We start from the raw sequence: 25,798 nt of genomic DNA, 5'->3' as shown, positions 1-25,798 counted from the left end.
ATGGCAGCCACTGCTCCAGCAAAGCATATCACTAGGGCATAGTTTGGTATGAGTTGTCTGGGCTCATCTTTGACATGAAGCAGCAGAGTTGCTGGGAGGATAGGAGGCTGCAGAGAAGATGTCTCATTCACACGTGGGGTGGCTCTGTGGCTGCAATGTTGTCTACATCATGAACTAGCTGCCAGCATGAGACTGTGGCCAGGGTGGGTTCCTGCTGGTGACCTCTGCCAAAGCACGTTGGGTATCACTGTGGTGTCAGACCATGCTTTCAGCTAGCTGCAATGCAACTTGCCATGTGTCCTGGGCATGCTCCCCTTTGATGACACAGGAGGGACCAGGTTAAGAGGGAGGAGAGTAGTGCAGAACAGGCCAAGACATACGGGGTAGCCCTGCCCTTCAAGAGGCCTTGGGGAGGCCAGGGTAGCAGAGGCTCCAAGGGATGAAAGGGTTAAAAACTCCCTCTGCCTTTGAGTTTTTTTTTTCCCTGAACAGACCTAGAGGAGAGGCGAGCAAAAGAGGGAGGCAGTGCCCTCACTGCCCTCCCCACCAAAATTAACTCTCCATCTGTTTCTTTCCGACTGAGGCTGATGGCTTGTGACAGGGCCTCCTGAACGCAAAGATGTTTTACCCAGAAAATCTATTACAAGTTGCTCTAAGAAAGACAGAAATTCTCTCCTTCTGTCTCTCCCTACTGGTCTCTCAAGGTGCCCACCCCAGGCGAGAGACGGGCTGGCGGGCTGGAGTGCACAGCCTGCTGCCTCCACTGAGCTGGAAAGCTCACCCTCGCCTGGCTGCAGCTTGGCCTGCTTTGCCACAGGCCCCAAAATGGGGGGCATTGAGGGGGGGGGGGGCGGTGGTGGAATGAGGATCATGTGGCAGAGGGCCAGGCTGTGTGAGTGGGCCATAGGATTTGGTGAGGGTGGGGGCATTGCCTGGCATGCAAGTAAGAAAGAAGGCAAAAAAAAAAAAAAAAAAACAACATTCCCCCAACCATGACACGGCATTTCTGAGGCACTTGGTCCTGCCCTGGCACTATTGCTCACACGAGACTGAAAAACACCCTTACAAAGATGGCCTGGGATGCTGGAACTGCTGCTTTGGTTCCTTGGCCCCTCCTGGGGTTGGGGCTTTGATCTCCCCTGGAGTCAGCCTCCGTGATACAGATGGGGAAACCGAGGCAGTTGCTTCCCAAGAAGCATGCTGGTGGCTCCGTAGGGATAGGGGAGTTGAAGGGCTTGCTTTTGCTTTGTAGGACTACACACACGCACGCACACACCAGCTTCAGCCTTCCCTCTGATGGTGAGACTAGACAAAGATCCAGGGCAAGTGGGAGTGCCAGCAGCTCCCAGAGGTGCAGCAGAACCTGATGAACCACAACCTTTGTCAAGACCTGGAGAGGCAGAAGCAGCTGAGTCCTACTCCACCTCTGCCCCAGCCCACACACTGTGGTTGCTACCGGATGGCCTCCTGGGGTGCCCTTCTTGCCACCTTGCTGAGCTAGCAAGCGAGGGGTTTGCTACATCAGATGCTGTGCGCCCCCCTCCTTCCCCCAAGCCTGATGGTCCCTGCGCCGAGCCCCCGCTTGCGACCACCTGGAAGCGAGCGCGAAGGCACAGAGCGACGGCGGCGGCGCCGCCGCCTCGGCCCTTCCCGGGCGCGCAGCGCCCCCTGGCGCCGCCACTCCGAGGCCGCTGTAAATCTAGCCCTCGGCTGCCGCTTGCTGTACGCGAACTGCCGCTTTTTCTGGGCCGGATGCAGCTCGACACATCTGAAGCCCAGAATTCATTCTTTTTGGCTTTGTGGCTGATTTTCAGGCGGCTGAAGTCAGGTGCACCCTGGGCAGCTATTGCCTGACGTTACCCCAATCCTGCAGCAGGCCAGGGCACCCGGAGGAGCTGAACCAAACGCTCCAGCACTGCTCATCGTGAGCATGTTGTGGGAGCTGCTCAGCCAGGTTTGGGAGGTACTGGCCTTCCAGACAGACTACCACCAGGTCCCGATCAGTGCAGCACCTTGTCACAAGCCTCTCTGTCCACTGCAGCAACAGTTGTTTTCAGGGGCAGGAGGCGCTACAGGCAGGGGCACTGTCAGACCAGAGAGAAGACACTTGGACCATTCACCACAAGGAAACCTCTCAGGGCTGGCTGTAGCCCGGCCCTCAAGCATGCGAGCCTGCAGCTGCCTGCTAAAACCTCCAGCCACCCCAGCTCTCCCTAGAAAGGCCTCTTCCTCAGCCCCCAAAGTCACACAGCCAGGTGCCATCCTTCCTCCCTTTCCCTTCAAGCCTATCTCCTCAGCACTTCACCATGATAGAGCTGGACAGTGAGGTGGATTGAGAACTGGCTGAATGGCAGACCTCAGAGGATTATCATCAGTGGCACAGAGTCTAGTTGGAGGCCTGTGGCTAGAGGAGTTCTGAAGGGCTCAGTACTGGGTCCCATCCTGTTCAACTTTTTTATTAACGATCTGGATGAAGGGAGAGAGTGCCTCCTCCGCAAGTTTGCTGATGATAACAAGCTGGGAGGAGTGGCTGACACAGCAGAGGGCTGTGCTGCCATTCAGAGAGACCTGGAGAGGCTGGAGAGTTGAGCGGAGAGAAACCTCATGAGGTTCAACAAGCACAAGTGCAGAGATCTGCACCTAGGGAGAAATAACCCTAGGCACCAGTACAGGCTAGAGGCTGGCCTGCTGGAAAGCAGCTCTGCAGAGAAGGCCCTGGGAGTGCTGGTGGATGACAAGTTGACCGTGAGCCAGCAATGTGGCCAAGAAAGCCAATGGTCTCCTGGGGTGCATGAGGAAGAGTGTTGCCATCAGGTCGAGGGAGGTGATCCTGCCCCTCTACTCAGCCCTGGGGAGGCCTCATCTCGAGTACTGCGTCCAGTTCTGGGCTCTCCAGGACAAGAGAGACATGGAGTTACTGGAAAGAGTCCAGCGTAGGCCTACAAACATGATCAGAGGACTGGAGCCATTCCCTGAGAGGAACGGCTGCGAGAGCTGGGCCTCTTTAGCCTGGGGAAGAGAAGACTGAGGGGGAATCTTATCAATGTCTGTAAGTACCTGAAGGTAGTGTGTCAAGGGGCTGGGGCTGAACTCTTTTTTGTTGTCCCATGTGACAGACAAGAGGCAATGGGCACAAAATGAACCACAGGAAGTTCTACCTGAATATGAGGGAGAATTTCTTCACTGTGAGAGCGATGGAGCACTGGAACAGGTTGCCCAGCAAGGCTGTGGAGTCTCCTTCTTTGGAGCTATTCAAAGCCTGCCTGGATGTGATCCTGTCTAACATGCTCTAGGTGACCCTGCTTGAGCAGGGGGGTTGGACTAGATGATCTTCAGAGGTCCCCTCAAACCTCAACCATTCTGTGATTCTGTGATGGTGGTGCACCTGATCTCATATCCTCAAAGCACAGCAAATCCAGGCATTTTCAGTAAAAAACAAAACTTTATTTGGTCCATCAGAACCTGAGTTTGAAAACCACCATAATTTGTATCATACAGGGATTACTGATTTGATTTACATTTGATAAAATAGCCTATGTTTCTTAAGAGCTGGACAGTATGTACAGGGTTAAAAATTTTCACAGATCAAAGACAGAACGAGAAAAAGCAAAGAACAAATCATCCCAAGGAGGAAGGAACAGGGAAAAGAGAAAACAGATCAACAAATAAAAATACAGACAACGTGGCTGAGCAGCCCCTATCCCAAGGGGCCAGGAAGGTCCCACGGCAGCGTGTGCCCCAGAGCACTTCTGCCCAGGCCTCTTCCCACCCCTCATCTCTTCATGGACTGGGAAGAGATGAACTCAGGTGGGCAAACTCCAAACCTAGCAGATCCCCATGCCCAGGGCCTGGGGTTCTCAGTGTGCCCAGAGGTGGCCACCATCACAGGCAGTGGGATGCAGAATGCACTCCAGCCTGCATCACAACCAGGAGCCTGGCCATTAGCAGGGCTCAACATCTCCCATCACCCCCTGGAGCTGCAGATCCTCACAACCTAGGAAAGCTAGTAGTAACACTAGCAGACCTCCTCCCCCCTGCCCAGCACACACACAGACACACACACACACTCATACACTCACTCCCTCACTCTCTAACCAAACTGGAGAGCCATGATGCCCAGAAAACACCAGGGAAAAGCCTCAGGGCAGCATGAGATTGCCTGTTGACATCTGATGCCTTTACACTGCTGCTTGCTTACAGGGCACAGCCCCTGCCATGGAGTATCCAGTGGGCCTCAATTATGCCAAAAGGTCCCTGCAAGTCTGCCTTTCCCAGCTGGCTTCCAAGGAACTTTGCTTCTAAAGCATGGGGCTAACTGCTGCCCTCACCCCTGCATGTAGCAACTAAGCAACCTGCTGGGAGCTGCGCCTCTACCACTGGGTCTGTACCTGCTGCCCTGTACCCTACTGCCCTCCATCTCCTGCTGGGCACTGCAAAACTGCTAATGTTCAACCCTTGCTTTCATGGGGCACGGGGCTAGCCTGGTGAGGTCACAGCAGGGCAGTGCCCAGGGCTGGGGAGCCAAGCCCTGGCTCAGGACTCATGGCTTCTCTTCAGGCACTGCTTTCAGGGGCTGCCATTGCATAGTAACACTTGTGTGATGAGTTGAGGGGGCCCCTGTTGCCACAGAACAGTGATGTGTCTCCTCCCTCCAAGGATGCAGGCAACCTACCCTTGCTCCCCACTGCAGAGCACAGGCAGAGAATTGGACCTGTTCATTTTGCTCCAAGATGTGAAAACCATCAGCAGTGAATTTTTAAGCATCTTCTTCTTGACCCCAACCATTGCCCCTCTGTCCTTACTCCACAGGTAGGGGTAGCCTTGTCTCCTGGGGCCAGGCAAGATGCCAGAGGAGGTCTGGGAAATGCAGCAACTCCACACCATGAACAGTAAGCAATGGTGGCACAAGGGTAGGGCGACCACAGCACATCCCATGCCTGCGTGGTCATTTGAGTCAGCAGCCTCTGTTGCTCAGCAAAGGTACCTTGATGCCAGTCTCCCATTCATTTCTCACAGCAGACAACAGGGGAAAAAGACAGCAGGAAGGGCCCAACAGGCAGACGGAGGATCACATAGATGGACAGACTTGAGAGGTATATACTTTTGCTTTTTTTGCAGCGCCAGGGCCCTGGCACCATGGGAGGGGGCAGAGTCCTGAGCATGATGCCTGGCACAGGGGTTGACAGCAACCTCCAACCCCCTCCCTCTCCTGCAGTCCCCTGATACTGCTCTGCATGCCAGGGGCAAGGCAGAGGGCACCAGACCCCAGGGCAAGTTTGGGGGAGGTGGGATCCTGAGATAACCACAGGCCAGGCCGTTCCCTCATCCCTTTGCACACCCCCCCTAGCGGCTCCTCATAAAGTGCGTGAATTGGTGTAGGGGGAGGCAGGGGTTGCCAGGGAGGAGGCGGTGAGCAGAGCTGGCCCTGGCCCCTGAGAACTTGCCCCCAGCCCCGTGAGCACAGGGCAAAGTGCTTGGCATGACACTCCAACTCGGCCCTGCGGCTCAGTGCTGACAGTTCAGGGGGCAACCATGGGCCAGAGGCTCTGTGAAAATAAAGAGGGAGAGGAGTGAGGTTGAGGAGGCGTTTTGTCATAGTGGCCGGGGCCCATGGAGCCCGGCGACTTCAGGTGTGAGCAGGGGGTTATGGGTCCCTTTCGTGGACATCCAGTCATTGAGGAAGGCCTGGGCAGCTTTGCGGTGTACCAGACGGTGGGTGATGGAGAAGCCAGCATTACCCTCCAGCTGGGAAAGGATCACCAACACCTGCCTGCAAGGAAAGTGCCAAGCTCAGGGCTGGCCAGCTGCCCAGCTTGGCAAAGCAATATGCTGTGCCCATGCCAGGCGGAAAGGCTTGCTGCCTGCCTTAACCCCTACCACGGCAATCCCATACCCTGCTTGGCTCGGCCAAGCACCCATCCTTCATGCCAGTGCTGTGCCTGGCTCTGCCCACCCATTGCCCACCCTGCAAATGTTTGCCCACACCACCCCATAAACCCTATACCCTGCCTTGTTCCAATCTTTTCACCATCCCTCAGTGACAACAGCACACACACCTGCCTTCCTCATGCAGCTCTGCACCAACTCCAACCCTCCCACCCTTGCCTACCCCTGACCTGTGCAGGGGGGGAACGCTGTCTTGGGTTTTGAGGCTGCCACGTGTGGATACGACGTTGAAGCTGTCAGTGCAGTCACACTGGACGTGCAGGTAGGATTTGGGGTGCCGGTTCTCCACCACCACAATGAGCCCTGCCCAGCCATGGGTCAGGTAGTAGCATGTCATCCCCTCGCGACCCTGAGGCAAATAACCCAGTCAGGTGTCTGAACCCTGCGGATACCCATGTCTCTGAGTTTCAGCCTCTGAATCAGCATCTTTCATCTCCCAGCCAAGCACTGCCACCCTGTGCCCACCCATCTGGCTGAGGTACTCGATGCTGACCCACATAGAGAAGGGGTGGGCACCCATGGGGCAGGAAAGGATTGGACTCCAGAGCTGCCACAGGAACTTCCTGATTATTACCAGGGACTCTGACGACATGGTAGAGGGCAGTGTACTGGCTTCTGCTGGCACCTTTGCCCCCTCCCCTCTGTAGCCATGACCTGCACCATCCCCTGCCATGTGCCACCCTCACTCACCTCATGCCGCTCGCCTTTGTTCTCAGTCAGCAAGATGATGGCATCTGCCAATGTGGTGGGCTGTGCCTCCACCTGCTCCACCATCACCAGGCGGGAGCTGTAGATGGCCAGGATATAGCTGGAATAATCAGTGGCCTGCCGGCTGCTAGTGGGACTGGACGCTGTGGAGATGACACAGTACACATGGGGGTATTCAGTAAGACTATCCCAGAGCTCATCTCTCCCTGGGAGCCCAGCTGGGTTGCTGTACACCCAGGTAACCCACAACCCAGTAGGGCCCCCACAGCAACAGCTGGGGGGCTTCATCATTTCTGCCTCCCCCAACATCTTGGTTGGTGAGGATAGCCCAGTTCCAACACAGCCCCAGCACCCCTTACCTTGGGCTGCAGTAGGGCCTGCCAGGGCAGCGCTCCAGTGGTTGAAGGCACAGCACACGACAGCATACTCGCCCGGCTCCAGCATGACATCACAGTTGACGAACTTCTTGACGGCTCGTTTGCTGTGAGCCATCAGCCGGCCCAGGCTCAGCTTGTTCCCACTGGTAAAGGTAGCACGAAAAACCATGATGCACAGATCCAGCAAATGACTGTCCACTGTGTCCGATCGCCTGCAACAAGAGAAGGAGGGTCACACCTCACCTGAGCATCTCCCAGCAGAGCACAAGGACTGCTACCCACTCTGGGAAGGATGACCAATCTAGAAAAACAGTCCTCCCACTGGGCCTGGATAGATTCCCTGAATATCCTGCCCCATGAACCAGTGCCTGGTCAGGGCTGGGGTTTCAGCTGTGATCACCCTAGCCCTGAAACATGAGGGGCCATGAGAATCAGTGAAGAAACACCAATGGACGCATCCCCAAGCTTTGAAACCCCGTGAGATGGCACGTGTAGTGAAATCAGGGTAAAACAAATTTCTCCTCAATTTTGGTTCGCTGCTTTCAGCCCTCGTGGCTGCCCAACTCACCTGCTGCCCTCCTGGAAGAGGGCAAACTCCAGTGCAGCACGCTCCAAAACTGTCAGCGATGTCACTGTCACCGGCCCGTTGGCCTTGTTGGGGAACATGCCCTGGACACGCACTTCATGCCAGTCCGAATGGAGCTTGCAGATATCCACAGAGTCAAAATACCTGCGGGAAATCTAGGTTCAGCAGGCCCTGTAAGGTCCTCTGCAGGTGCACTGCTCTGCCCTCATGCCCCAACCCACTGTGCCTCACACAGCTGGAAAGAGGCAGGCACTAGAAGCTCCACATGCCCCTCTGGAGATGTCTAGCTCATTGTGCCCCATCTTTGCCCTCATGCCCAATTTTCTTTCCCAGCCCAGAGACTCTGGGCTCAGACAACAGGTCAGTTTCCACACCACTAAGATGTGACCTACAGAAGGGTAGTGCTTGCTTTCCAGATGGGACAAGAGCACTCTGATAAGGTGAGAGTGACAGGAGAGGGGGCAAAGCTGAAGGGGTGAAGGGAGGGAGAGCAGTGCCCTTGGGAAGGCTCTCTGCAAAGCTCTACACCCACCTGGGCCCAGGGTCCCCAGACAGGCAAGGAAACAGGCACTGCCAGGAGATGCAGCAGCTGCTGCACCCACTAGGTGGCATGGCCCTGCCACACTGGGTGAGCAGCCCTGCCAGTGTCAGGCTGGGCCAGTAGCAGCCCTGCTTTATCCTCCTTGAAAGGGAGCAGGAGCCTTAGTCCCCCACACTGTCTCATAGTCCAGCAGAGGCTTCAACTCAGAAGTGCCACTGATCTCTGATCCTGGCACAAGCCAGTTTGGCTGCACTGTGGAAGGCAGTGCCCATCTGCCACTGAATGTGTGGGCACAGTCAGCACATCAGGCCATGGAGGCCAGAGTCCTTCCTTGTAAGGACTCTCCATCCTCTCTCCTCTGAGTGAAGGAGTTCCCATGGCCCAATACAAAACAGCCCTTGAGGCAATTTCCTCACATAGTCTCCACCCATTCTTTCTGCTCTTCAATCCCCATGTCATGCTGCCTTGCTCGCACTCCCAAGCCCAGGATCTGCCCCTTCAGTGGAGGCCTGGGCATCTCTGCCTCCCAGGCACTACCGTACTTAATGAAATCGCTGTACTCCATCCAGAAGACCCCTTCGCTGCTGCCATGGGGCATCAGGTCATGACGCAAGGTGGCAGGCCAGTGGGGCCACTCATCAGACCAGCTGCCGTTCCAGGAGAAGCGGCCCCAAGGGTTTCGGAGCCGTAATAACCTGGGGGAAGGGGAACAAGGGTTTCAGAGGCCCAGGGCAAGGGAGGACACAAGGGTGATCGTCTCTCAAATGCTCATCCCTCTTCACAAACTCAGCCACTTAGTCTGGCCACCCCCAAGGAGGTCATTATACAACCTTCTACCCGTCTGGCCTGCCCCTTACTTCTAGAGCCTTCAGAGCATCCCAAATCAAATTTTCCATCCCTCCTCTGCAACAAGCCCCAAAGAACCATGTCCTGCAGTTCTCTTTGGATCTGCTGCAGCTCATCCCACCATTCCGTGCCCAGAATGGCCTCCAGTCAGGCACTGTGGGGAGGGGCTGGTGAGCAAATGCTCAGAGAGTAGCACGAGCCCCCATGTGACATAGCTAAAAATGGGCCTTCATACAGGCACCCAAGTCATTGGGATAACACTCATTTCTATCTCCTCCAACCCAAAAAGATGCAAAGGATGTCCTGAGAAAATCATACTGAAAGAACTTGACTCAATTCTCTGTGTCATGCCGCCCATTGATGGGAAGAGTGTGCAAACAATACAGCACAAACCTCAAAGATCAGAGAGAGTCACCTAGAGCAGAGCAGAACAGCCTAGGACATGGGCTCAGTGTCACACAAAGCTGACTTGTATGACAGCAACATTTATGTGACACCATGAGATGGAAAAGCAGTCCTTGCTGACCGTAAGGATGGGACATATGAGAGTCCTCAAGGTCTTGTCCAGCATGCTCACTCCTTGCATTCTCCTTTATCTGTCTCAAGGGTTATATTGCTCAGGTTATATTGTTAGGAATGTTTGCTGTAGTATGCCAGCCTCTACCATCTAACTCACCTGAAGCCTTGGACATCCCGAACATCCAGGATGGAGTAGGCATGCCGTGGACGGAGACCCATACTCTCGTAGGCCACGTCATCCACCTTCATATTTCCTCCACCACAGGATGCACCCATGAGGAATCTGCACAGGGGACAGCAAAATGCTTAGGGTCCTGCAGCGCCTGCCACCAGAGGAAGTTGGTCCCCACAACTTGAGACATCGGGCAAACTTTCCCCTGGCAGTATGCTCTGTACTCCCTCTCTGCAACGCCACTGCAACCCTCCCCAGAGCAGCACCCTGACCCCAATGGTTGGAGCTCTGCCTAGGCAGCAAGCTTTCTTTAGCCCACCACTCAGTTATGTGCTCAGGTCCAGGCTCCATGGAGAGTTTCACCAAGCAGTGCTCTCAGATCAGCGGACATGATTTTCTTCTAACAGCAGATGGACAAAGCAAAGCTGTCCTCATCCTTCTGTCAAGGCATCCCATCTCTTCCTGCTTGTTCTTCCCACATGCACAGTGGGGCTTTCCCCCCAACCTCACTCATTTTCTGTCAGGCCCCAGGGTACTGCCAAGGGTGTCTTGATGGCTGGTAGGGCTCAGGCCAAATTGAAATGGCAAATGGTGTGACTGCCTTCACTTTTCAGGGAGCAGGCCCCGTCTGTGGGAGTGAGGACATAGACCACTCAGGGTTGGAAGTCTGCACCACCCAAACTTGTGCTGGGATAGATTAGCCTCCCATGTGGCAGAACCACAGTCATGGCCCAGTACCGCAGGGTAGTAGGAGCTACCCTGCTTTTAGCTATCACAACAAAAATCACTCTGATTTTCATTGTGCAGAGCCTAGGAACCTAACTTCCCTCCCATTCTTCCTAGTGATTGAGTCTCCCAGCGATAAGACTTGCTTTTGTCTCCTATAGACTGGACTAATCACGCCTAGGCATGGCCAAAGATGTCACTTATAGGTAGGAAACATGTGCAGAGTAAAGCCCTTATTAATACAGGAAATATGGAAACAAAACTCAAAGCAAAACAAGTGAGTTTAATACTAGCCACTTCAAAACCTCTGTAAGACAGCAGCAAACATGCATAGGGAAATCCACTAGGATTTTAATTTCATATGAAAATCAAATAAAGGAGAAATCATTTCTTAGAGCTTAGAGGGGGGTTCTATCAACACTTTTAGATGGATGGTGGACTACATCCTGGGTCAACACAGTAGCCCCGCTCCTCTCAGTCTCTACAAATGAGTGGCCACCCTTGCCCCCTTCTTTGAGTATCCATGCTCCTGACAGCTAACATGACGTCCTCCTGCCTCGTCTTACCCAGCCTCCTTAGAACTCAGCATTTTGGCCCAGATGAGGTCAGTGTCAATGGGCTCCTCGCGAGGGTTAGTGGAGCTGACCTGCAGCATCAGGCTTTCGCAGGGGGCACCAGTTAGTGTAGCCAGGCCTTCAATAGCACGCCCCGCCTGGAGGGCAAAGTACGAACCATGAAGCTTGGCCAGTGCCTTCTCAATGAGGGCTACCCATAACTGCTTCCTCTGGGCCTGGGGAAAGAGATAGAAACATGTCACAAGCCACCCTGGGTCACGTGATGGAAAAACAAATGGACCACATGCAGAAAAGGCAAAGCCCTGCTTACCTGCTATCTGCCAGCCTTCACATTTTGAAGGGAGATAGAGTGATGGGAACAGCAACATCAAGCTACCAGGAGCTTGCTCACATACGACCAAAAAAATTTTTTTTTTAAATCTAATAAGCTAATAGCCCCTTTCTTTCCACAACAATCTGGATTCAAAAATATTTAGTAACAGAAGGGGCTATCAGGCACATCTGGACACTTGGCTTTTACTCATACGTCGCTGCAAATAAAAAACAACACATCTACAGAAGAGGAGACTGTCTAGAGCATATTTTGCACTGGAACCATTTAGATTTCACACACAATGAAGAGGTTGTTTCAAAGACAAGGAAATGAAGCTCCAAAACCTCAGAGGCACACTGGCAAACTTCTCCACTCCCAGTACAGGGACAATGGCAAGGTATAATCAGAAGCTGCTTATTTCGCAGGTTGAAAATCTCCCCGGAGTAACTTTGCTCTGGTGCCAGGCTACTGGTATAGCTAGGTGATTATGTGTTCATAAAGAGATGTACAGGCTGCGTTAATGCACCCGGAGGGTTACAAAGCCTACCACCAGGGTGTTCCAGTCACTGTTACAGGTTCTCAGCCTCCTATGCTGTCCTGAGCATGTTCCGATCTGGGAGGAAACACCTCCATTCCAGCCCCTACCTGCCATGAGGAAGCGAAGAGATTGATCCAGAAGGTTGCAAGTGTACAAGCACAGAGGCCACAGAAACATTTGTTAGCCTCGGCATCCCGAGTAAATCAGTTCCAGCTGGAGATCCTCCAAAACCCAGTGCTTGGAGGGTAGCAAGGGAAAATCACTGGTACACAGGTAACTTTGTGTGATTCACAGCTGACCGTCTGGAGTCGGGAGAGGAAAAGGGGGCAATGAAGATTTCTTTGTGATAGATGAAGGAAGCTTTTCTTTGATCTGTTTTTGAGTTCCTCGCACAACAAAATCCATGTAGTTTATTTTCATCCGAGATTCAGCTAGAGAGCTGTGACAAAACCCTGGTTTTATTTTTAAAACTCTCTGGTTTTCCTTCTTATCTTCCACATTCAGCCACATACCTAAACACTCAGCAGCAAAATTTCTTCAAGATTCAGATGCATCTGGATCAAAGGCAAAGCAAGCCTAGCTCATGTGAAAATCTTCAATCTTCAAAACATATAAGCTTGAAATTTGTAGGAGAGAAAGAATGGATGAAGAAGGAAAAACAATCAAACAAAAGAAACCCCAAGAGGTAAATCTTATGCTGAAAATAAAGAATTTAATCTGAGTAGGTCTTCTCTGTCCATCATGAGACAAAACATAGATATAGACTCCTTTTTCGTCCCCTCTCCAATGTTTCGCTTTAATAGGACCCACTTCCAGGAGCAAATGACTTTGACAAACTGGACTCTCCTGTATCCCTTGGGGGATCATCCACTTTGTAGAGAAACTGGCTAGGCAGTCCAGCTTTGGCAATTGTATATCTGTGTTTGAACAGTGTGAAGCCCCTGCCTGGACCAAAGTAGTCTGCAGAGAGCCTACAGAGGTTAAGCAGGGCACAGGAGCTGATGCTGCCAACTATGCTGAACAGACTCTGCCACCCCATGCCCAGAGAAGCCTGCTAGCTCTCATTCAATTAACTACTGCGCCAGGTTTGGGCCACCTCCATGCAGCGAAGAGCACAGGCTACTAAGTCCACTCAGGTCAGCGGTTCTGCAAGCTGTATCCATACTAAGGTTTTCCTAGTATTTGCGTTAACCCTTGGTCCCCATCTCCCCAGAGCTCTGTCCTCACTGCGTAAACACATCTACAGCTCAAGCATGATGTAGCTCTTGGGCAGTGTGTATATTTTAAAACTGAGAATTTTGATTTGCAGAACACAGTCAAACCCAAAGATAAGTCCAGTGTTTCCAGGTCCCTGTCTCTCCTCCTGACTGTGGCACTTCAGTTTGTTTGGCAGATTCTGCTGTCTGATTTTCAGTAATGACGTTTTTGGTCTCTTTCATGGAAATGATCCAGGCAAGTGCCTCTGGGCCCGGCAGGCAGGGCAGGGCATAATGCACAGTGATGTCCCAAAGGGGCTGAAGGAGCTTCTTTAATCCTAGCAGATGCCACCTGAGTGTGCTCAGAGCAACCAGGCACTGGCTCAAAATAGGCTGATTTATAGTGCAATCAATTCCCTCTCCGTGGTCCCTCCCTGACAAAGCCAAGATGCCAGATCTCCCTGCAGAGGAAAGAAATAGCTTTCACTTAGCCTCCCTCTGTACAAAAAATACTCAAGTAAAATACTTCCTTTTCCTTTTGCTGTGAAGAATAAAGATGGCTTCCCTTGCAGACCTGCGATGTGGGGAGAGGAGGGGGGGGAAAGATGACTGTAAAAGAACTCTCTTGCAGTCTGGAAAATGACAAGAGAGGCCTGAATGGATTTATACCACGGTCTCAAAGAGCTCAGTCAATCTGAACACCCAGCAGAAAACAGGGTCACAAATTGCAAATGCCTCATCAGCCTTCCCTGATGTAGCCTAGAGTAAGGGCTCCCTGTGAACCACAACAGTACCTCTTCTACAGCATCTGTTAGTCCTCTCTTGGGACATCTGGAGATGAGATGGTCCCATGCCCTTGGGGCCCACCCCTTCGCAGTACCCCCTTTTTCCCCCACTGGGATGCTGACCTGAGAGAAGAGGAGGTATCCACACTCATCACAAGGCAACATGTCATCCACCAGCACGGTGGTCCATGTGCCATCCTTGCACAGTCGCACCTGGTAGGCGCCCTCAGGGCACAGCATCCGTGTGATCATCACCCTCTCCACTAACTCCGGCCGCTCCGCCAGCACTGCCAGGGCACTCAGAAACCTGATAAGATGGGAGACTCTGTGAGCAAGGCATGAGAGGGCAGGACACGAGAGCTGGGGCTGTCCAGCTGAGCAGCACAGGGGCCTGGGATCCATGGTGGTTTGGTAAGGGGTAGGATATAGGATGTGATGTACAGTTGGGTGAATAAATGGGCTTTGGTTGGGCTCAGTGGTACAATTTGGTACTGGATGGTGGGTGGGTGGAGAAGGGGGGAGGTGCAGGACGGTGTCAGTCCAGCTCTCTCCCTCTTACCAGCAGTTTCCCAGCAGTCCCTGTAGGATGTCTGAGGGCCTGGGTGTCCGAAACACTGACCACTTCACTGATCGGTCTTTGAAGATGCTACAGTTGATTTCGTGGGGTCGCAGCCACTGTTTCACCCTCTGCTGGACACTGTCACCTTCCGGGAATCCCACAGACTTGGGCCCAGGGTGGAAACTATCATCTACAAAATTGACTTTGTTCTGCAAGAGCAAAAGGCAACAACAGCATCAGTATGCAGCTGTATGGCATACTCCCCAGGTCCTCTTGGGATGGGGCCAGCTTGGAAAGCCTGTCCCACTCTACCCCTGGAAAGGAGACCAGAGCCCCTGGTCTGCTCATGTTTGGCCCAGGAAGCCCCTTCTGATGCCATGACTGATAGCATGACTTGAGGCCAGCATGAGGCTAGGTGTCTGCTGAAAATGTCACAGGCCAAAGTAGACTGTGCCCAGATGAATTTTGTAAAGCAGGTCCAACATTTGGCCATGCCACTATTGTGCCTTCCATGAGCAGGTTCACCTCTCTGGGGTACCAGGCTCCTGACTGCAACATGGATCTTCTTTCTTCCTTTTTACAGTAGTCTCCCCAGGCAGGAAGCATCTTGCACTTCGCCCTGGTGCTAAAAGCTGGACTGTGGGGGACCTTGGCTGTCTCTGTAACTGGGAAAGTGTACAGGAACAGCAAGCCTGTGAAGAAGCATTTGGCAACAAAACCCTCCTCAATTAGAGCCCTGTCATAGGGGTTGAGCCATGCAGGGCAGCCCCAGGCTCTGCTGCATCAATTCACAGCATAGCCCTGCTCTAGAGAGGGGAGGTTGTAATGCAGGTCTCTGTGACTCTTTCAAGGCAGATTTGTGGAGGGTGTCAGAAGCACCTTTTGCAAATGGATTCAATCTGACCACAAATAGGCAAACAATTCTGGAATAAGGACATTCTGAGTCCACCTGCAATAGCTACTGCACATTAAATAAAATAGGATTGAATGAAGGACAGATAATCCCGTAAGTATTAGCCACAGATTTAGGATGGAAGCACAAAACTTCACCAAGGGGAGAAGGACTACTTATTCAGACAGTTTAACATAGGGTGAAATAAGAACCAGGATTATTTTTATTGCCATTAATTAGATGAAATCATTTTTTTTCATCAAAAGCCATCTCTAATTTAAATTAGCTTTTATATACACCAAACTAGTATTTGTCTTTTTCTTTTGTTACAATCCTAACTCACTGATTTAAATGTTTTCTATGTGGCTCTTCAATCAGCAATTTCAGTTTACATTTTGCAAAAGGGAGTTTTTCTGCTAATAAATGCTATCATTCAAATACTGACACAGGCCAAAAAGGACAAGCGCCAGAGTCCTACTGGCTTTCTCAAGGAGGGCATTTGTTCCATGCTTGTGGGTGCAGATGATGAGCAAACTGCTTCTGCTGCGTTTGCAAAATACCCCTTCTTGCGACATCTTGGCCTTGCATAGTCACCTCTTGGGGAACAGACTAGGGTTCTCCAGGAACTCCCTGTGCAGGGCTGTATGGACACACAAGATTACAGTTCTTGAGTCAGGGACTTTAGGGCATCCTGAGCTTTCTGTCTCCTTTGGAATTACTGTGGCTCTCTTCCAAAAGGCAGAGATGGAGGCCTTCTGCCTTCTGCCTTCCTGAGACCACGGCCAGGATCCAACCAGTCACTGTCCTGAGCTAGGACAGCGCTGAGCAGGACTGTGCAAGCTTAGATGGGCATCTACACCAGGCAGCACAACAGTTATCTGAACACAGCTCCTTCTCTCTCCAGCTTGCATAGGACACCAGGCTCAGCAGGAGCCTAAGCCCATTATAGGCTTTGTAACGAACAGTCTGAATACTGCCCTCAGTGGCTTCCCTAGGGGCTAAATTCCCCCCCATATTTGAGAGTACACTGGGGCACAGACTGGGAGAAAGGCTGTCCAAGTGTCCCCAGCACAGCAATGTACAGCTTAGAACCTCTGAGCGGCCCTCATGGCTTCAGGCACAAATGGCATATCACCTCCAAACGCCACCAAGCCCTGTTTCAGTGACAGATTTGGGAGCACAGGTGGGACAGGACACTGACAGCTCCACTGAAGAAACCATCTTGGGGTAGGTTGCTCCGCCTTTACAAAAGCCACACAATTAAAGCAACTATGCAATTAGCAATGAGTGCCTGCCTAGAGCACCCCTTTCCTCCAGCTCTCACAGAGATCAGAGCTCACATATGCGTGTGGCATGCTGTCAAGATGGGTCTGGTCCAGCCCAGACAGGTCTGCAAGGCCAGGGTCCCAGCAAAGAGCAACACAAGCCTGCTGACATGCTGATCCGTCAACACTGACAACAGAAAGGCAATAAGAGAGTACCAGTGCAGTTCCCCAGCAGTGATGGGAAACGCTGCCCAATAAGCTAATCAGGCTTATACCATGATGTTTCCTTTCACATATTAATGCTTTACAGAAGTGGTCAATATCAATATACCTGTGAGATGCACCACAAGAGCTGCAGGGGCAATGTCAGAGCCGGAGAAGTGTTTGTAGCAGCTAACTCTGCTTGTTCCCAGGCTGCTGAGCTGGCCAGGGCCAAGCAGTGATCTGGAGCACTGCCTTCCTTGGCTTCACAAGCACAGGCACAGCTTTGCCAGACAGCCAGTCAATCCCCAGAGTGTAGCAACGAGCCTGCTCATGGATAGAGCCAGAGAAGAAGCCCTGCTCCACGGTACTTCCTCTACAAGATAGGCTGCTGCATAGAGTTCAGGGCATAAGGCATACAGAGAAAACAGAATGAGGATTCCACCAGCCTGACACTTTCCTCCAAGGGAAGCCTGAGTTGCACAGTGCCTGAGAAATAGCAACCAAAAGGTAGCTTTAAGGCTGCTCAAAAGCATGGCTAGCTATTTTCAGCCACAGCTGGGCATTCACAAACACAAAAACAGAAGACTGAAAAGCCCCAAGACAGATAAACAGTGCCTTCAGTGCAGGACTTGGGAGGCCTTAAAAACCCCAGGCTCTCACAAGAACTCTTGCTTCCCTAGATTTCCCACACCTATAGACATCAAAGGTGCTGCCCACAAACAGCAGTGCCACTAGCAAACCTGGATATGCCCTTTCCCAGACTTCCTCATCCTTGGACAAGAAGTAAGCTAGATTGATCGCCTTAAGAAGCCCCCTTCACCATAAAGGTTATCTCCGCCAATTTAAAATATCACTATGTTTCAGAGTTAGCACTAAGCCTTCCTCACACTTGTACACGGACTAAGCTGGAGGGATCACCTTGGAAAGTCCCCTTTACCCTGCAGATTATTTCACACCAATTTAACATATCATTATGCTTCAGCATTAACACCCAGCAGCCAGCTGTTGCAGGGGAAGATTTTGTCTATCCTAAGGCTCAAAGAGATAGAAGGCAGCTTGTTTGTGTGAAGTGATATTTGATAACCTATACCCATGGAGGAAATGTGAGAAGGGCTTCCTCCAAGTGAGATTAGGAGCAAGACTAGTTCAGCAAGCACTCACCTCCCGGCAGAAGGTCACAATGTTTTCCCACAGGGCTTTGGCCTCTCCTTCATCTGTCTGTCGCCTCTTCTCCACGTGCATGCTCTCACGTCTCTTGAGAGGCTTGGTGCCCTTGTGTTTGGCCATGTAGTGCTGGGGAGTATGGCAGGCCACACAGTGCTTGGCCTTGAGCTCATTGAGCAAGGTGCAAGCAGGACAAGCCCACTGGCTCGGCCTGTCTTGGACCGTGGGCAGCTGGGAAGGGAAGAGGCGAGCAACCTTGCGAGCGGAGGGGGCCCTGCCACTGCAGGAAGAACAGCCGCCCTTGTCACAACCCCCACAGTCAGAACACCTGGGGGCTGGCTCACCCTGCGCCCCATGCTCCTGGAAGCCATGCAATTTGGAGGAGCCACAAGCTTTGCATTTCTGGGCCAGTGTGGGGTTCTTGAGGGTGCATTTGGAACAGGACCATGTCGTGAAGTCAGGGCTGGAGGGGCTGCATGGGGTGAATCTCACTGAGTCCCCCACCAAGTTGATTGTGTCACTGCCTTTCTGGGCACTGCAGGCCTCACATTTGCTGGCCCCGGTAGAGTTAAGCAGGGAGCAAGTGCTGCACTTCCAGTGGGATGGACAGACATCCATCTCCTCCTCCAGCACGCCCAGTCGCTTGTTGGACAGCAGCTCCTGGAAGCGGGCAGCTGGTGGAGCTCTGGCTTGACCCTGTGGAGAGCCCTTCTGAACAGCTGTGGTCTGAGTCACAGGCTGGGAGGCTTCAGGCCCTGGCATCTGCAGCTGTGGGGGCACTTCCCGGCGGCTCCGGGGCACAGGGTTGTTCTGGAGCCCTGGGGAGAAGGGGCTGAAGGCTGGTATCTTCTGGGCCTCTTGTTCCAAAGCCCCTGGGCCCTGGGTGGCTATGGCTTCACCATCAGTGATCTCTACAGAGACTGAAGGCTGAGAAGTAGCCGGTGCTGTGTGAAATCCAGCAGGGGTGATGACTTCAGGGACGACCAGCGCCTCTGGTGGGATCTTAGGCAGGGAGAGCTTGCGTGGCCCACCACAGGCCGAACAGGAGTTGGCCACCGGCGTGTTGTGCAGTGTGCAGCGCTGGCAAGCCCAGCCATTCTCCAGCTCTGCCTCATCTGGACTCCTTCCCCCAGAGTCCTCACTGCCACTTTCTGCCTTGACAACCTCCTCCTTGGATACGCCTTTGGGCTCTACCAGCACAGTGGGCTTGGGCAAGATGCCATTGATGATGGGCAAGGGGGAGCTACTGGGCCCTGGTTCTGGGGTGAAACCACACACCTCACAGGTTTCCTTGCCCAAAAAGTTCCTGAAGGTGCAGCGGGCACAGGCCCATTTCTGTTCCTCTACACTGAGCCGCAGAATGTGGTTGAGGTCAGGCTTTTGGCGGGGGGCTTCACATATGGAGCACTGACGCTGGCCAACAGGGTTCAAGAAGGTGCAGCGGGTGCAGGACCACTCACGCACAGCAGCCATGGAGCCAGGAGAGTGGGAGTGGCTGGAAGAAAGCAGAAGAGAGTGTGAGGGCAGGGCCCTGGGTACATAGAAATACCATACATATCCTTGCCTGGTATAGATGAGATCTTGCTTCCAGGAAGGGAATAAATGGCAAAACCTGTCGTTGCTTTCTAGGGACTTGTTTCTCTGGCTCCAAGTGCCAGGCAATGTGCTGGCTTCCACTCAAACCACTTAAGAAAAGATCAGAGGTGCCACCACTGCTGCCCTGGACAATTTTGTCACCCCTGTTGCTTGCGTGTAACTCTCGGACTAAGGTGACACTATGGTGAGCCAGGCAAACCCCTGCTGGCTCCTTTACCTCTTCAGAGAGCAACTGCTGCTCCTAGTGGCTGTTAATACTCCACCTTCAGGCATTTTTTTCAAAGAACTGTGCTGTGGCTTAAAACTCATTTAGCTTCTGACAGGCACCCTCTACCGCCCCCAGCCAGGCTTAGGGAGAGGAGCAGCCCATAGCCTAGCATGTAGAGCCAGTGCTGAGCTCAGGAAGCCATGGGAACATAGCTGCATCAGGGAGGAGACCCACTGCAGAAGAAAGCAGAGCACCTGACAAAAATGGGCATTCCTACCTGGGAAGTCACTAATGCCTCTCCTGGGTTCAAACAGCTTTAACTTCTCACAGCTTTAACATCTTTTTTCCCCTCTTTCTGTTCCCAGTATCAATTCTTTACTCCTTCAATGACACTCCAGCCCACCTCTGTTTTGCTTTCTGTTCTTGTCTCTCTCCGCCCCTTTTGGCTCACCTCTACACTTATCAGTGGATATACAAGTTCTCCAAGGGGCAGGAAACCCAGATCCCCAGTCTGGTTCCAGAGAACACTGAGCACTGAAAAACACTGGTGCCACACAGTGATGCTTTTATATGGCTGTAAGCTTCTAGGCCAGAACTAGCTCATGCCTGGCCCAGTCACCCTTGAGTAGTAGTACTGACTGATCTAGGGCAAGTTGCAGCAGGCCAGGTGCCAAGACAGTCCACAGAGAGAGTCTGAGATCACCAGTAGCTCCTGATTCCTACCAACTTCTAACAGAGGCAAGACATTTCTGGTCAGTAGCCTTTGAGGGGCACTGTGTCCCAGCTCCTGCCTCATTGCACCCTCCTCACTGATTAGAGAAAAGGCTGCAGAGCCCTGCTGTCAGGCACCAACCCTTGGTTTCAACCTCTGCTGGTGCCTGAGAATGCCTGAAACCCTAACTGGAAATGGATGAGAGCTGCTTCACTCCAGGGCTAATGCTTTCTAGGCAGGTTCAATTTTCAGAAGCTTAAGCACTGCAATTGCACTGATTCCAGAGGGCTGTTGAAACCTCCGGGCTTACAGGGAACAGCTCTCTCTGACTGCTCTGTGCTTTCAGTAAGCTTTCATGCATGCTAACAAACTGTAGAAGGTACCGCAGCCCTGCATTGTGCCCTTTGCTCTCACCTTGAGGTCATTTCCAGGAGCTGTGAGCAAAGGTGAAGCTGAAACAGAGCTTCCTGCCTCCTTCTCCTTCACACAAGGGCAAAGTAATTTTTCTTCAGGTAAAGGTGCCGCACAAGAGCTCAATGCCCTGCCTCTGTGCACCCTTGCTCCCAGATAATGCAGCCAAGTCTAAAGCCTCAACCTTGAAAGCAAGGTCCAGGTAAGCAGAAGCTCTTGCAGATAAAAGCCACAGGGAGCTGTGCTTCTCTAAGGTTGTGCTGTTCCTCCTCCAGTTCCTTCCTCCCTGCCCTGCTTGCCTGGAGCTCTGGGCGGGACTAGGCCTGCAGGAGAAGCCTCAGAGTCCACCTCATGCCCTCAGCTCTTCCTGGGAAGTGCACTACTCTCTGCAAAGTCAGAACATCCCAAACCAAGGATTCAGTAGCCCAAATCATGGGGTCTGCACTCCAGTGACCTCACAACTTGTTCCCTTTCTAGCAGGCCTTTGAGGATCTGGTTCAACCACAACATAGACTAGAAAAAAGAAGAAAAAAAAAGATGTTTGATGCCACAGAGGGCAGGTACAAAAAGCTATGAGATGCTAGCATAGTCCTCTGAAGGAACATGGTCCTGGCTTGTCTCCAGAGTCTCAAGCAGCAGCATCTGCACAAGCAGCTTCCAAAGGCAGTTATGAGCAGATTGCATTGCAGCAGTGGGATCTGGATGTGACAGAGGATGTGGTAACAACCACCTTGTGGAGGAGGAAAGCAACCTGCCACTTGGCTAGATACATGAGAAACTCTCCCAGAAATGCCTTATGAACAATTTGACTGCATTTCCAAACTGTGCCCCACAGCTATCAGAAGACCCATGCTCACCACCAGGAGATCAACTACAACCTTCAACTCCTTTCACATATGAAGCATTTCTCTAAATAAACTCTAAACCCAAGAAATAAATTTTATTTCAAGAGAGACCTTGAAAATTACTTCCAGTTCATATATCATTCCTTCATATTTTGAACTTTACATGGTATTTATTTATTGGAGTTATTTCAGGACTCTTTCACAGCTAAGTGAAGTATAAATATTGATTTTTTTGCCTGAAGTTCTACAGCTATGAGCTTCAGTTCTCCCCCTATAGCAGCACTATGTAACCCACAAAGCCTACACAACCTCTCTGGGCAATTTACTACTTAGCTGCCCTCATGACAAAAATGCTTCTCCTTATATCCAGCCTGAGTCTCTCCTGTTTCATCTTATGCCTATTATTTCTTGTCCCGCCACCAGCCACTGCTATGAAGAGCCTGGCTCTATCTTGATGATGTCTCCCTAGGCATGCCCCATAGGCTGCTGGTAGTTCCCTTCTGAAGCTTTTTCTTTTCCACAAGCCCATCTCCCTCAATCTCTCTTTGTCAAGGTTCTTACTGTACTGGGAAGCCTCAGAGTGGATGTATACATAGGAGTTCAAGTCATAGTCTCAAGACTACATCCTTCTGGTTTTCATTCCTGCTCCCCTTGTACAACATTGGGGAAGTTTCTTGTACTACATGGACTTCCCCCTCACCTCGCTGCAGGTAAGCCTGAAAAAGTGCTAAAGGAACCTTGGTTGAAAAGTTACTACAAAACATGCCTTCATCTTAGCAGAAACTTGCCAGCTTTAGAAGAATCTGCAGTTCAGCCATTTGGTGACTGCAAAAGGACAAATATGACTTTTCAAGAAAAACCTTGCTAGAACAGTTTGGCTTTACCACCAGTCCAACTTCTCATCTCATGTGCTTCCAAGCACTGCCACTGCAAGTAGCTGTCAGCCTAGGGCAAAAGTACTTCCCATCTGACCTGATTTATACCATCGAGGACCAGAGGCCCCTCTGTAAAGCTGGGCTTTAACCATCACACCAAAGTCAAATGAGGAAAAAAAAAAAACAACCAACCAACTTTTTTTTTTGTGCAATCTCAGTCTTATATCAGGTGGATTCTTCAAGTGGGACAACTACATTTACGTAAAAAAAAAAAAAAAAAAAAAAAAAAAAAAAGCATTTTATACCAGTCATAGCTAGTGATGAGTTGAAACAGAAGGACTGTATTTGTTATTCTGCAGCAGGAAACCACGCAGGTTTGAGGATGGAAAGGGCCATTAAAAAACCATCAATACCACACAGAAGGTGGTACCCAGAAGGTACCAAGAGGCTCATAAAAACATTATGAGTTTTCCAAGGTGATGGTACACTCCAGTTCCTGAAAAATTTCTTGGTCCCTTTGCACCAAATTTAATGGAGGTTCTTGTACAGTTTCTATTTGGTCCCACTCTTCCCACCTCATTCTTGTGCTGTTGTAGGCTAATGAGAGGGAGATGAGGGTAAGGAGAAAAGCCTCATGCTTTCTGCCGGTGGGTCAGGCAGGAAGCTCCCATCCCCTCTGAGGAGTTCAGCACTGCCAGGTAGCCAGCCATTTTCTGTGTTTGTTCTGAAGCTCCTTGCTTTCTTCCAGAAATGTCAGGTACTGGTTGCTGCGAAAGGCAAGGTGCTGGATTTGCTGAACCTATAACTTAATCCAGTTTGATGCTAGTGGGTCTGGGCTCTGACTAAAATGATTGGAAAGAACATACACAGAGCTACAGTCTCCCTTCCCTCTCCCTTACCCCTCCACCCCTGCTACAAGCTTTTGGCCCCAAACTTGCCATGGCACTGAAAGGCTGTGTTGATCCCATCTCTGCTGGAGGCTGGTGCTCATGCACGGAGGAGTTGGAAGTGAGCGTGTACTGAATGAACGGTCTGCAAGCCTTTGTCCCCTCAGATGAGACAGTCATAGAATCATAGAATCAGTAAGGTTGGAAGGGACCACTGGAGATCCTCTAGTCCAACCCCCCTGCTCAAGCAGGGTCATCTAGAGCATATTAGACAGGATCACATCCAGGCGGGGTTTGAATCTCTCCAGAGAAGGAGATTCAACAACCTCTCTGGGCAACCTGTTCCAGTGCTCCGTCACTCTCATAGTGAAGAAATTCCTCCTCATATTCAGGTGGAACTTCCTGTGGTTCATTTTGTGCCCGTTGCCTCTTGTCCTGTCACATGGCACTGCTGAAAAGAGTTTGGCCCCATCCCCTTGACAAAGTTCTTAGCTAGCTGAGATGTGCTCCACTGGCCAGAGAAACAGTAAAGGCTACAAGCTTTAATGCGAAGTTCCTGGAGGAAGGGCTGGAATATCTACTAATGAGAAGCTTGACAGAAAAAAATATAGACACTAAATATATGGAGTTTATTCAGCAGGATATTTTTGCAGGAAAATCACAGAATCTGATCTCAAACTGCAGCTCTTCCTGTCTCAATTTACTTTGTCTCTCACCGTGCAGAAAGTCAGCCTTGTCTGTCTTGCACTTGTTCTTTCTTTTTTTCCTTCCCTCCTCCCCTCCAAAAGAGAGATGCTTAGGGCCAGAGGGAACACTTTGTTGTAGGCTGGGCAAGAAAGGACTTCCCAGGAAATGCTCTGTAGAAACAACTGCTTGCAAAGGATGTAAGCATAAAAGAAAACATCTTCCTCTACCCTTTGCTGCCTCTGGGGAGTTCTACATGCCCGAAGGAAGCTGTCAAGAGTGGAGTGGGAAACAGAGGGAGGATAGTAGCATAGCAGGGACAGGAGCAGCCTGCAAGTTCCTCTAACATGCACTAAAGCCTGGCTTTGATGAAGGAAGGAAGTTGGGGAACCTTCATCACTTGGGAAGTCCTCTTCACAGCTGAAATTCTTTGTTGGATTTGGTCTGGGAAAAGGACAGAAGGGGCAGATTCTTAGAATGTATTTACTCAGTCTTTGGAGTTCCAGGACTGATGTTATTGCAGGAATACAAAGCCACACACATCTGGAAGGAGTATGCTTCACACTAGCTTCCCTCTAGGGCTGCAGACATATGAATGTAGCATTATCCTCAACTAATATACTGGAGAGAAAAGACTTTTATCATTCTTCATGCAAAATTATAAAAGCAGAGGCAGAATCTTTAAGGGTTGACTTGTAAGAGAAATGGGACGTGATTATTAGCTTTTAATACGTCTTAATTGCTTCAGTGTTCTGAGACACTAGCTTTTGAATGGAAACCAGTATGACTAGCAGTAAGCTGTGCAGCTACAGAAATCTTGAGACAATACCATTTTCAAAGGCTTCCTTACATATGAAGAGTTGCCCAAATTTCTGCCAGGGAAACCAGAAGAATCCCGGGGGGGGGGGGGGGGGGGAGGGGGGGAGGAAGGAACAGAGACGGAGAAATTAGTTCAAGAAGCCTGACAAAGTCTGAGGACTATCTTTCATCAAACATTGTGAGCTTTTGCAAGCCCCAGGCTCACAATCTTTTGATGAGGGATTAGTTGTCTCATCCTGAAGTATCACGAGGGGTATCACAACACAGGACCAGATGAGATAGCCAGTGGCAGCATGGCCTGTTCAAAACCTGGGCAGCCCCAGTTTCCCTTTTCTCAACACACTTTCTCCACTAGAGCAAGTAAATTGCTGAACATCACTGCAGGCTCAGTTTCTTCCCCTGTAGAACAAATATAAAATCACTGAAAAGCAGCAGTAAAGGGAATGATCCAACAGAAATGAAGGATGCAAGATGTAGGAAATGTACTACTCTGGCACTCACCAAATCATCATGGAACAGTCTTTGCTACAATAAGCCTGTCAAGAAAACAGGTTAAGGAAGGCCCCTCTGAAGACTTCATCAAGCACCCCAGTTCTAACTTTGGGGATAGCTGCCAGCAGGACCAGGAGCCTCAGGTCTTCTCAAGCCACAATGCTCTCTCTATGATCAGTTCCAGTGTGTTATTATCATTAATAACCTCATCTTTCCTCCTTGCATGCAAGTATGAGAAATTTCTACAGTTTCAGTCAGTTGTTTTCAAAGAAGCCATTTTAACATAGCTTTAGCATTGCTATCATTCCCAGACTCTACTTTAAGTTTTCTATATCCAATTTCCCTATTTTTTTTTGC

At 51.1% G+C, this 25,798-nt stretch overlaps 1 protein-coding gene across 7 annotated transcripts in view; it reads right to left on the bottom strand.

Moving 5' to 3' along the window:
- Positions 1-3,422: 3,422 nt before the first annotated feature.
- CAPN15 (calpain 15) overlaps positions 3,423-25,798 on the bottom strand; it is a 62,859-nt gene continuing 40,483 nt past the window's right edge. For 5 of the 7 annotated variants that reach the window (XM_062588273.1, XM_062588272.1, XM_062588276.1 and 2 more), the window contains 11 exons: positions 17,910-19,407; positions 14,388-14,596; positions 13,952-14,135; positions 10,988-11,211; positions 9,681-9,806; positions 8,701-8,853; positions 7,600-7,761; positions 7,014-7,243; positions 6,637-6,797; positions 6,117-6,295; positions 3,423-5,770 (listed from right to left, as the gene is read on the bottom strand). In XM_062588273.1, the coding sequence (XP_062444257.1) occupies positions 5,593-5,770; positions 6,117-6,295; positions 6,637-6,797; positions 7,014-7,243; positions 7,600-7,761; positions 8,701-8,853; positions 9,681-9,806; positions 10,988-11,211; positions 13,952-14,135; positions 14,388-14,596; positions 17,910-19,407 (3,304 nt within the window). In that variant the 3' untranslated portion in view covers positions 3,423-5,592. The remainder of the gene's footprint in view (positions 5,771-6,116; positions 6,296-6,636; positions 6,798-7,013; positions 7,244-7,599; positions 7,762-8,700; positions 8,854-9,680; positions 9,807-10,987; positions 11,212-13,951; positions 14,136-14,387; positions 14,597-17,909; positions 19,408-25,798) is intronic. The other 2 variants (XM_062588275.1, XM_062588278.1) reach the window with 2 other exon arrangements.

Source organism: Rhea pennata, chromosome 15 (assembly GCF_028389875.1).
Source record: "Rhea pennata isolate bPtePen1 chromosome 15, bPtePen1.pri, whole genome shotgun sequence".
NCBI classification, from domain to species: domain Eukaryota; kingdom Metazoa; phylum Chordata; class Aves; order Rheiformes; family Rheidae; genus Rhea; species Rhea pennata.
The sequence above is the reverse complement of the archived record's forward strand: the minus strand, read 5'-3'. Positions and strand labels throughout refer to the sequence as shown.